This window comes from Dermochelys coriacea, chromosome 1 (assembly GCF_009764565.3).
Source record: "Dermochelys coriacea isolate rDerCor1 chromosome 1, rDerCor1.pri.v4, whole genome shotgun sequence".
NCBI lineage: Eukaryota > Metazoa > Chordata > Testudines > Dermochelyidae > Dermochelys > Dermochelys coriacea.
The window spans coordinates 5,142,660-5,155,375 of record NC_050068.2 but is presented as its reverse complement, the minus strand read 5'-3'; the positions used below and the strand labels follow the sequence as shown (position 1 = coordinate 5,155,375).

At 47.1% G+C, this 12,716-nt stretch overlaps 1 protein-coding gene across 1 annotated transcript; it reads left to right on the top strand.

Moving 5' to 3' along the window:
• The first annotated feature begins 8,540 nt into the window (after nucleotides 1-8,540).
• Nucleotides 8,541-9,606, top strand: LOC119857109 (olfactory receptor 51G2-like). The gene has a single exon (XM_038405537.2). The coding sequence runs from the start codon at nucleotides 8,576-8,578 to the stop codon at nucleotides 9,509-9,511; it is 936 nt and encodes a 311-aa protein (XP_038261465.1). The 5' UTR covers nucleotides 8,541-8,575; the 3' UTR covers nucleotides 9,512-9,606.
• The last annotated feature ends 3,110 nt before the right edge of the window (nucleotides 9,607-12,716 follow it).

Sequence of the window (12,716 nt, the reverse complement as noted above, 5' to 3'; positions counted from 1 at the left end):
CACTGCAGCCCCTGTGTAACCAACCACTCTCCTCCCCAAGGTCCATAGCCTCCTCACCCAGACGCCCAAGAACGTGGTGGGGGGACCTCTGGGCACCCAACCACTCCACCCCAGAGGACTGCCCAAGCAACAGAAAGCTGGCATTCAATAAGTTTTAAAGTGCTGTGTGGCCTTGTCCTTTCGTCCTCCCCTCCTCCCCCACCCCACCCCACCCCACCCGGTGCTTTCCTCCTCCCCCACCTCTCCAGGGTTACCTTGGCAGTTATCCCCCCATTTGTGTGACAAATTAATAAAGAATGCATGAATTTGAAACAACAATGTTTCCAAATAGCCCTTAACCTGTTCCTTTACCACCAAGAGCTGCTCACCTCCTCCCCAGACTGTGCTGCCCAGTGCAGCTGTCTGGGAGCTGACCTTGTCTGTGAAGACTGAGGCAAAAAGAAGCACTGAGTACTTCAAATTTTTTCACATCATCTGTCACTAGGTTGCTTCCTCCATTCAGTAAGGGTCCCACACTTTCCCTGACCTTCTTCTTGTTGCTAACATACCTGTAGGTTTCAGAGTAGCAGCCGTGTTAGTCTGTATTCGCCCTGTAACATACCTGTAGAAACCCTTCTTGTTACCCTTCACAACCCTTGCTAGCTGCAACTCCAAATGTGCTTTGGCCTGCCTGATTACACCCCTGCATGTTTGAGCAATATTTTTGTACTCCTCCCTAGTCATCTGTCCAAATTTCCACTTCTTGTATACTTCCTTTTTGTGTTTAAGCTTACTGAAGTTTTCTCTGTTAAGCCTGCCATATTTGCTATTCTTTCTGCACATTGGGATGGTTTGTTCCTGCACCCTCAATAAGGCTTCTTTAAAATACAGCCAGCTCTCCGGGACTCCTTTCCCCCTCATCCTGCCCATTAGTTTCCGGAGAGAGTCAGAGTCTGCTTTTCTGAAGTCTGAAGTTCCAGGTTTTGCTACTCTCCTTGCTTCCTTTTGTCAGGATCTCAAACTCAACCATCTTATGGTCACTGCTGCCCAGGTTGCCACCCACTTCTACTTCCCCTACCAATTCTTCCTTTTTTGTGAGCAGCTGGTCAAGAGGAGCATGTTACTAGTTACTTCCTCCAACACTTGCACCAGGAAGTTGTCCCCAACACTCTCCAAAAGCTTCCTGGATTGTCTGTGCACTGCTGTATTGCTCTCCCAGCAGATGTCAGGGTGATTGAGGTCTCCCATGAGAACCAGGGCCTGCGCTCTAGTAACTTCCGTTAGTTTTCTGAAGAAAGCCTCATCTACCTCATCCCCCTGGTCTGGTGGTCTATAGCAGACGCCCACCACGACATCACCTTTGTTGCTCTCACCTCTAAACTTACCCCAAAGACTCTCAACAGGATTTTCGCCAGTTCAGAGCAACTGGAGCTCTGAGCAATAGTACTGCTCTCTTACATACAGTGCAACTCCCCCACCTTTTCTCCCCTCCCTGTCCTTCCGGAACAGTTTATACCCATCCATGACAGTGCTCCAGTCATGTGAACAACCCTACCAAGTCTCTGTTATTCCAATTACAGCATAGTTCCTTGACTGTGCCAGGACTTCTAATTCTTCCTGCTTGTTTCCCAGACTTCTTGCGTTCGTATACAGGCACCTAAGATAACTAACCAATTGCCCTACTTTCACAGTATGAATCAGGAGGCTACCCCTGTTGCACCCTCCTCATTGTGTTTCCTCCCAGTAATCCCACTTCCCCGCATACTGCAGGACTTAGGTCACTGTCCCCCAGCGAACCTAGTTTAAAACCCTCCTCACTAGGCTAGCAAGCATGCCTCTGAAGGTGTTCTTCCCTCTCTTCATTAGGTGGATCCTATCTCTTCATGGCAATCCTTCTTCCTGGAACAACAACCCATGGTCGAAGAATCCAAAGCCACGTAGTCTGCAGTGACCCGCTCAGGGTCATTCTTGGCAGTACATCAACACCCACATGGAGAAGTAAGAAGGGTTAGTGGTCCAAGGGCTTGATCAGTCTCAGTAGACACTCTTGTCACATCCTGAATTCTAGTTCTAGGCAAGCAGCACAGTTCTTGAGTCTCCCAGTCTGGACTGCAGATGGAGGACTCCGTCCCCCTGAGAAGGTTGTCCCCAAAACCCACCACCCATCTCCTCCTCGTGGAACCCCCATCCCTAGGATAATGCATCCCATGCTTTCCGGTCAGTGGGGTTTCCTTCTGATCCCTTCCTTCAAATGGCCGTTCCAAATCATTCTCCGCCATAGTACCTGTGCAGAGAGCCTGAAAATAGTTTCTTACTGCTATCTACACTGGGGTGGATGGGTTCTCCTCTTTCTTCTTCTGCAACATACTGCCTGTTTTCGTACCCGTTCTGCACTGCCCTCTCTGATTCTTCTGCATGGTGTGCCTGCAGTACCAAACGCTGACTTCTCTCCAGAAAGTCTTCATCTTCTCTGATGCAATGCAGGGTTCATACTTGGGTCTCTAGTCCTTTAACCTTCTCTTCCAATATGGAGACCAGCCTGCACTTCGCACAGACGGAGTCACTTCTGTCCTCTGGGAGAAAGACAAACATGGCACATCCTATCCAGGTCACAACAGCTAATCGCTCACTATCCATAATGTGTTCCTTCTAAGAGCCTCTTCAGAAGTTGTAGTTACTGATTACAGAAGCCTGAAAGGCAACCCCCACCCCAACATTCTGTGGGATCTCCCCCCAGGCAAACTCCCTATATTTAGCTAATCAAACCAGCCTAGTGATCTCTGTGCAGCCCCATCCACCTGTACAATGTCTCTTCAGTAGATCCTGTGGGCAGTGGCTACTGTGAGAGGCCCTGGAAGCACTCTGATAAACCTGTGTTAGCAGGGAGCTGGAGAAGATCCTAGAGATGTGGAGGCACAGAGATTGTGGGTGGGGGACCTAGCTACCAGTAGATCACTGAGATCTGTGTCTCACTTTGGGTATCCCTGAATCCTGGGTCCCCCTTTTCAATCCTCAGGAAGATGGAAAGGGACCTCCTGTCCCGGGAGGAATCTCCCTTGTGGAATCTTGTGGAATCTCCCTTCACTTCCCTGGCCTGCACCCTGGGTTTGTAATGTAGGACAGAGGGCTGCCAAGGAGAAACCAGGTCCTATATTATTATTATTATTGGTTTATGTTATGTTATTTCAGCAAGATCACAGCTGAGACAGTATCATCATTACCACTTGGCTGCACACAGCGTAGCCATGTGACTAATCAGAATCATATGAACAGTGATGACAGGCTTGGATTCCAGGAATAGAGCCTGCAGCAGGGCTGGCGCTGCAGTCCGGTTGACTAGCATCCCCAGGCATCCCCTGTGATTTGGCCTCCTGCAGTTTGCCATTGGCCGTGATGGGAGTTAAAGCTGGTGCACACTAAGTCAAGCAGCTGAGGTTCCCTGATGGCCAAGTGGCCCCCAAGAGACTGTGCAAACATGCTTCATAAAGACACCTGCCTCCCGATCTGAACAGATACTGCCTGCTGCCTGTGCAGCCTTGCCGATGACTCCTTGTTGTTTAGGGTGAAGTCCTCTGGTGTCAGCGGCTCCCCTTCTAGCAGGAACTGGGTACGTTGGCAGGTTTCACTATCTTTAAAATACAAAGGGAAGGGAAAGGCCGGAAGCTGTTTCCATTGGCAGATGTTCTGTGCAGTGGCAGAGGGCTCAGCGGGGCTGTCGGGGTGACTCAGTGACAGGGCTGGAGGACAGGCAGTGCTAGGTAGCTTGGGAACCCCTCCCCCACATCTGCACATGCTGGGTGGTGGGTTGTTCAAGCTACACAGAAATCTGACATTCAAAGTGAGCTCGGACTGTTAAAATCCTGATGCTCCAAGTCTGGATTTTTCAAGAGGTCCCATTTCTAGACGTAATGTGTGCTCTGGGCTATAACGGGGTTCAAAAAAGAACTAGATAAATTCACAGAAGATAGGTCCATCAATGGCTATTAGCCAGGATGGGCAGGGATGGTGTCCCTAGCCTCTGTTTGCCAGAAGCTGGGAATGGGCGACAGGGGATGGATCACTTGATGATTCCCTGTTCTGTTCATTTCCTCTGAGGCACCTGGCACTGGCCACTGTCAGAAGACGGGATACTGGGCTAGATGGACATTTGGACTGACCCAGTAAGGCCGGTCTTATTTTTTTGGTCTTATGGGCCCAATCCTGCCAATGGCTGAGCGAGATGAGATCCCACAGATTATCAGTGACTAGTTCACAAATTGCCTCAGATATATTTGCTGCTGGAAATTTATTCAGCAAATGCATTTTCAAAGGTTTTATTCTCTGGCTCGATTGTGAACACAGGAATTCAGAGCCGTGTTGCTCTATAGTAAGAGGTCTGATAGGGAATATTTCTTTTTCCTGACTAGCTGACGGCTCCAACATTTCTGCCCTGTAGATACCCCTCAGAGCTGCAGGGATACTGGCATCTCTACTGCCTCTCTGGTCTCTGAGTGCCAGACATCAGACCTTATAGTTTTCCCTCTCATGGGCTGGAATCCCATGATCCTCCCACTCTCAGGCTGGACTCTGGACTACCACACTCTGCGGGCTGACTGGGCTTGCCCTGCAGATCCAAGTGCATTCAGCACCTGCGGCTCTTCCCTTTGGGAGTCTGTGACTAGTGGTGAGATGAGTAACCAGCCAGCCTTCTTGACCCAAAATACTGTTTAATCTGAACAGAAGGAAGAAAGTGTAACATGGGAGAATAAGAGGTTTTTTCAAACAACAGTCTGTACACGTCTCTGAGTCCAAGCCCTCCCACTCTGATGGGGACTCAGGCAGGCCGAGAGCCTTTAGACTTCCCCAGCCATGTTTGTGCCTGTCAGCCTGAAGAGTTTCTGAGCAACAGCTGCCCCACCTCTGGACAGACTCCCAGTGCTGGCAAAACAAGCTGTGTAATGTAGCTGGAGCATGGAAATAGGATCTTCCCAGCTTATAGCTCCGGTGTTGTCTCTCAACCTCCCTGAAGTGCTGACTGAGCAATGGCTTTTCTTGAGCTGTTGCTTCTCTTCCTGCTTCTTTTTTAGCAGCCTGCTGTTAAACTAAGATGAGCCATACTAGTTTCTCCTAATATAGGTATAGCACAAACATCCCAATACTTAACCTAATACAGCTCTCCAGCAAACATCCCCAGAACTGGGGGTTTAACCCACACATTCATTATGGCAGCTCAGCTCCATATATGCCACAGTGCCATTCCCAGTGCTCCGCATTTTATGAATACAGGACACAGGCAGTCAGAGAGCAATAGGCTACTTTCCTATGGGAAATGAGGTTCCAGTTACCTGAATACTCATGCACTTGACTTTGAAATCCACTTCCTGCAAGCTCTCATCACGGCTGAATCACAGGTGCTGGGGTTACTATGTACTAGTGAGTGAGATCTCAAGGAATGAATTTTTCTATAGCAATCCCAGTGCTTGTTACGACTCCGGATACAGGCTACAGACTGACAGAACAAAACCTGAGGAGAACCAGACAGCTATTAACCCAGGGACACAGGAGCTACTAGACTTTTGTTTGCTGACAAGGGACTGAATGAGGGCCAAGATGCTGTCATCTTTTCAGGTTCTGAAGAAATCCAGATGACATAAACTAGGTTGTAAGTCCCACTCTAACCTGAGAAATCATCTCTGAAAGCAGATCAGAGGGGAAAGAATGAGTTGGCATGAGTGTAGTAAAGTACAGATATGCAAATTGAATGCCAAAACTTTTCATCATAATACAAATATTACAAACCAAAGTTTCATAACATGCATGTCGAGCCAAAGCTAGCAGTAGAGTTGTTGGAATCGCTATAGGAAGGAGCACTGGTAACAGCTGTGGAAGAAATTATCTGATAAGGTTTTGTGATCCCCCTAATGCAGGATAATTGTATGTGTTAAGAAGGATGGGAAAGAGTCATCTTATTGGGTGGCCAACAGACAATATGGCAGCAAAAGAGTATCTGAAGGCCCCTGATTATCCAGCTAGTTCCACTTAAAATTCCCCTAACTACAATAAGTCTGTTATAACCCATGGCCTACTGCTAACCGCACTTGGACTATGATTTATCCTCAAAACTTGCTTAAACTGGAAAAAATACTTATCATTGCAATATGTATGATTTTGTCCTTACAAGGCATTGTTGGAAGGGTCTTTGGTCATGCAGAAGTGTATTGTTTGAGAATGCCACCGAAAACCCTCTCTAAGTCTGTTAAAGTGTATGGAAAACAGAGCAGCTTCCCTCCCCGTGTGGGGCTATGCTGATTCTACTGCTCACATAAAATAAAAAAGCATCAGGCAATTCTGATTCCTAAAACAAAGAGTGGTTAATTTTCCATGACACAGTTAATGGCCTTTGTTTTAGAAACTATTTCAGAAGTACTCCACACACTGGTTGCAATGGGTTTGTGCTATTAATTTTTTTGTTCTGTGAACCATTGTATGATGCTGTCTCCTGGTAACTGACAAGTAGCTGTTTCTAACACGTACATTCAGGGTCCTGCATTCATTCACTCTGCAAGACTTGTCCAAACAGCCCTGAGAGAACAGAACCGCTGGTCTGTGTTTTTGCAAAGAGCAGAGCCGAGGTGCAGCAAAGGGGAGTTCAATAGAGGTTGTATATAATTTACGCCCATCAACTGTTACACACTCATGGCTGAAGTAACTTGCACACTCAGCTGGATATTAGTGCACACCTAGTGTTTGCATTATTCACCCATTTGTGAAGCTAACCCTTCCCCCCAGCTGAAGTAACTGTCAGTATTATCTTGTAACTTGCCTGATATCTACAGATCTTTGCTCGGGGAGATGATGCAGTTCCTGTGAGGATGAAGAGAAACTTGTTGGATGATTGAATTCTCTAATTTCTCTTGGAGGGATTCTTGAGAGTCAGGGTGTATCACCAAGAGCATTTGGTAAGGGAAAGTTAATAGAGTTCGGTTCTGATCGAATTTACACATTTATATCTGGAGTGATGCAGTTGAAGTCACAGTTACTGAATTCAGAACCTGGCCCTGAGAATTGATCCCATGTGCTACAAAGAGGCAGTGGCAGAATTTCGACTCTGAGGAGTTGTCATAAACATACAGCTGAGGGTAGTCTAGAATTCCTCCTTACCTGTAAGGGGTTATGAAGCTCAAATAACCTGGTTGGCACCTGACCAAAAGGACCAATGGGGAAAGAAGATATTTTGAAATCGGGGGTTGGGGGTCAGGGGAGGCTTTGTTTGTGCTCTGTGCTGTGTGTTCTCTGGGGAAGCGGAGAAGCATCAGGCCAGAAAACTCCTTCTCGTAAAATCATCTTAAAATGAATCTCAATATTGCAAAAAGAGTAAGTAAATAAGGCAAGGTGTGTTAGATTATCTTTTGTTTTTAGCTCGTGAATTTTCCCTATGCTTAGAGGGAGATTTATCCCTGTTTTTTGTAACTTTAAAGTTTTGCCTAGAGGGCAATCCTCTGTGTTTTGAATCTGATTACCCTGTAAAGTTACCTTCCATCCTGATTTTACAGAGGTGCTTCTTTTACTTTTTTTTTCTTTATAATAAAGTTCTGTTTTTTAAGAATCTGGTTTACCTATTTGGATGGTAGATTATTCTCAAGCCTCCCCAGGAAAGGGGGTGATGGGACTTGCGGGGATATTTTAAGGAAACAAGAACTCCAACTGGTCTTTTTCCTGAATCTTTGTCTAACTCACTTTGTGGTGGCAGCAGTACCCCTCCAAGAACAAGGAAGGATTTGTGCCTTGGGGAAGTTTTTAACCTAAGCTGGTAGAAATAAGCTTATGGGGTCCTTCATGAGGGTCCCCACATCTGTACCCTAGAGTTCAGAGTAGGGAGGTAGCCTTGACAGAAGTGGACAAAGTGAAAAAATGTGTATTATGAGGCAATGAAACACATTTACAAATAGCTTCAATGGAGGACAGATAATACAACGACCACTTTCACCATGCACTTGCCATGTTTTTATACACATGTCATGGATACAATGGGCCACACTCAGAAGTGAAGGGCCAGAAAGGGTGTCTGTGTGAAAGTTACAACTGTAAAATCACAGTTATCAAATAGGCTCTGGAACTCCCAGCCACAAGGTATCATTGGGGATCAGAGCATAGCAGGATTCAAAGAGGGAATGGATGCTTATAGGGGTAATTGGAAAATCCAATTTCATTAGTGAGCATTTTTTTTTAAAAAAGGCTTGGAAGGGCTCTAAACCCTCCTGATTTACACCACAAAATATGTGTAACTAGTGGGTGTCAGGGGGAAACTTTCCCTGGGCGCTGGTTATCTCATAGCTTCCTATTGCAGGGTTTCTTCCACCTACCTCTGAAGCTTCTGGAACTGGCCACTGGATAGTGCACTAGATGGACTCCAGGTCTGATCCTGTCTGGCGGTGCCTATCTTCCTATTAATGGTGTAAATCCAAGAATATGTTTTTGCTGATCTTTCTTGAGGTCCCGGGAGTCTCTAGACTTGCACTCAGAGCAGAAAGATGTCTAGTTAAATATCAGCTAGTCTCCTGTTCTTTTTCCTTTCAGGAAGGAACGTTGAAAACTTCTTGAACCTGCCCAGTCCATTATGTCAGCTGTCAATGATACCAAATTCCAATTTACAATTTTCCTTCTCACCGGGATACCCGGAAAGGAAAACATCTATCTCTGGATCTCTATCCCCTTCTGCTTAATGTATGTTATTTCAATATTAGGAAATTCAGTCATTCTGTTCATTATAAAAACAGATCCAAGCCTCCATGAGCCCATGTACATTTTTCTTTCCATGTTGTCCATCACAGACCTTGGTTTATCAATATCTACCATACCGACGATACTGGGCATATTCTTGTTCAACTCTAGGGAGATCAGCCTTGATGCCTGTTTTGCCCAGCTGTTCTTCATCCACTTGCTTCAAGGTATGGAATCCTCCTTCCTCTTGTTGATGGCCTTTGACCGCTTCATTGCAATCTGTAACCCACTGAGATATGCCTCCATCTTAACTCCATGGAAGTTATCCAAAATGGGACTGCTGTGTGTGCTAAGAGGGATGGTTGTAGTATTACCACTCCCTTTTCTGCTGCAACGGTTCCAATACTGTCGAACTAATATTCTCTCCCATTCCTACTGCGTACATCAGGAGGTCATGAAGCTGGCTTGTTCGGATACCACAGTCAACAATATCTATGGCTTGTCTACTCTACTCTTAACCATTGGGTTGGACTTCTTGCTCATCTTCCTCTCTTATGTGATGATCTTCAAAACAGTGCTGAATGTCGTGTCCCATGCGGAGTGTTTCAGGGCCTTGAACACCTGCATTTCCCATCTCTGTGCTGTCCTTCTCTTCTACATACCAGAGATCGGCTTGTCTGTGATACACAGATTTGGGAATAGCTCTTCTCACTTGCTTCAGTTTGTCCTGGGCTACTTCTATCTGCTGGTCCCACCCCTAATGAACCCCATTGTGTACAGCGTGAAAAGCAAACAACTTCGTGCAAGAATAATAAGGATGTTCATCAACTGAAGGGTCAGTTCCTCACGCTGCTCCCATACTAGTGACCTGGGAGTCAAAAAACACAGGCCATAGCCATCTGTTCCATCCTGGACCCTTACATCTGAGACAAATGGACACAAATCTGACATCAGGAATCATAACATTCAAAAGCCGGAAGGACAACCTCTCTGGCCACTCAGTAAAAGATTTAAGGGTGGCAATTCTGCAACAGAAAAGCTTGAAAAACAGACTCCAATGAGAAACTGCTGAGCTTGAATTAATATGCAAACTAGTTACCATTAACTTGGGTTTGAATAGAGACTGGGAGTGGCTGGATCATGACACATATTGAATCTATTTCCTTAAATTAAGTATCCTCACACCTTCTTGTCAACTGTCTAAATGGGCCATCTTGATTATTACTACAAAAGTTTTTTTCTCCTGCTGATAATAGCTTATCTTAACTAATTAGTCTCTCACAGTTTGTATGGTAACTTCCAAATTATCTATATGTATATATCTATATATATCTTACTATATGGTCCATTCTATGCATCCGATGAAGTGGGTTGTAGCCCATGAACGCTTATGCTCTAATAAATTTGTTAGTCTCTAAGGTGCCACAAGTTCTCCTGTTCTTTTTATCTGCAAGACATGAGCTACTGATCTCCACTTTGTAGAGAGAGGTTCAGATGGGGTCTAAGGCCCAGAGCAAGGGGAGAGGGGCTGGTGATGGAGGAGAGTGCAGTCGGGAAAGGAAACCAAGGCAGGAAGCAGCATTTACAAAGTGACTGTGTTCATGGAGAAGCAGGGGACCGATGGGATGTTGACCCATAAAGAGCCGTATCGGTGGCTGCACCGAACTCAGAATTCCTGTTGATAGAGTCAATAAAGAGAAGGGACGTGGATGTTGTTTCCCGTTACACCTGGCCTGTCCCTGTCCCGTCTCTGGCTAAACATCCAGGGGCCATGACAAAAGCTGCAGGGCTGTTCTGCTGTCGCAGTCCTGGCCCTTCCTGAGCGCTCTGGGTGCTGCGTGATTCATGGGGCTGCACCAGCTATGGACAGGGGCTACTACTTGGGCAGAGACACCCACCCTTCCCCTACGCCTTCAGCCAGATCCTTGTGTCTGAGTGGTGTCATAGACCTGATTAACACAGGAGCACCAGGAGAAGCCATTCAGGCATCCCCTCCCCCACTGATGGCTCTGCACACCCGCTGAGCTCTCTTCCCACAGAGGCAGAGCAGAACTATATGTGTGAGTGCGGGTCTGACACACATGAATCCTGGCAAGAGACTCAGGCCCAGATTCCCTCCACTTCCCCCGATTTGTGCTGCCCCAGCTGATCGGAAAGTGGTAGAAATGCACCTCAACTCCCCCAGAGAGGCACGGCTAGCTCCTATCCCAGCCTAGCTCATGCAGTTTAGGGTGATCACCTATTCAAAAGCTAAAACCAAGACACATGAAGTAGTCCTGCCTCCCTGTGACCCTGTCCCTGCCCTTCTTCTTCCCCCTGAGGCTCCACCCACTCCTCCTCCTCTTCCTCTAAGGCCTTTGCTCCATCTTTCCCCCCACAAGGTTTCATGCTCTGCTCCTCCTCTTCTCCTTGAGGGCCCACCTCCTGGTCTTCCTGGAAGCTAGAGCTAGGCTGTGTTAAGAGCCACCCAGAGATTCTGACCCACTGTGGGGAACCACAGACCCTCTATCTGCCCTGGGAGTGAGGGGGGGCCAGAGGAGGAGCAGGAGTAGGGGCCCGAAAACAGCTCCCATCCCATGACCCTGACTCCCCATGGTAGCAAAATGGAGTTTAGTGTCATGTGGTCTGATCACATGCCTTTGCATTCCCTGCTGAGTCATAGCTTCCATTATCTATAGGTTTTGGAGCAGCAGCCATGTTAGTCTGTATTCGTAAAAAGAAAAGGAGTACTTGTGGCACCTTAGAGACTAACACATTTATTTGAGCATAAGCTTTCGTGAGCTACAGCTCACTTCATCAGATGCTGTAGCTCACAAAAGCTTATTATCCATAGGCTGTCTGGAGCTTTCTCAGGAAGGCTTTTCTCAGGTAGGAGATAAGCTTTTCCTGGGGCCTATTATTTCCCCTAATGTGCCAACAACCAAAATAGGCCCTTCATAACCAGCTGTCTAGACTGTAAGTATTTTGCCTAGTGGGTGTCAGCCTGGTGTAACTACACAGATAAATAGTCAATATTCATAACTTCAGATGCAAAAATAAAAAATGTGTACACGTGAGATCATCATATTCTGCCAATCAGAACTTTTCCATAGACACCTCACAGGACACATTTTGTACAGGATGCGTTATAACTATGTCATAATCATATCACAATGATGAATATGGGGGTAGTGTCACAAAAGCCTCCTCAGCTGCCCTGGAACCTTCATGGCACATATGAAAAGCTCAAGTTCTTCAAGAAGAGACAACTGCATGGTAGCAGATGGGGAGGGTACTGGGTTGCAGTCATGGGCGCAAGGGATGCTCAGGCTTCTCCAGGAGTGGGGGCTCTAGGAAGCCATTACCACCCAGCGGAGGTCAGCCCAGCCCTCAGGCTGCTCAAAACTCCACTGAGGCAGGGGGAGAACAGGCCAGCGAATCAAACCTCTGTAACTGACTCTGTGCCATCTCCGCTCTCTGCAGTGCAAGGAGAGCTCTGCTGGCGCAGCAGACAATCCAGCCGGGCCTGTCGCTGCTCAGAGGGCTGGAAGGCTGTTCCTGTGGTCTGGGCATGGCTCTGTGACTCAGGAGAGCTGGGTTTGATTCCCTGCCATCTGTGACCGTGGGTAAGCTATAGGCGGTCTCTGCACCTCTGCCCAGGTGTGAAATAGCCTTGCCCTGCCTCACAGCGGTGGCGGGAGGATAAATACATTCAAGATGCTCATATACTCTGCAACCCCAAGCTCAGGGCTATGGTCAGGGTTCCACAGAGCTACACCTCTGACATTAGTCTATCAAAGGCCTCTTACCACAGCCTCCTGTGACAGCTGGCTTCTGGGAAGCCCCATGAGTCCAGCCCCTTGGTGTCTGTGGCAGATGTGGGGATGCTCACGGGTGACAGTGAGGGGTAAGTAGTGGATTTTTGAGGGGAGTGTTGCAGCATCACAGGGACCAGTGTTTGTGAGCTATTGAGGCTGAATTGGTCTAACTGCCGAGCAATGGCCATAAGGGGTTCATCTTAGATGATCTGGCTTGAAGAAAGGAGTCTGAGGGCAAAG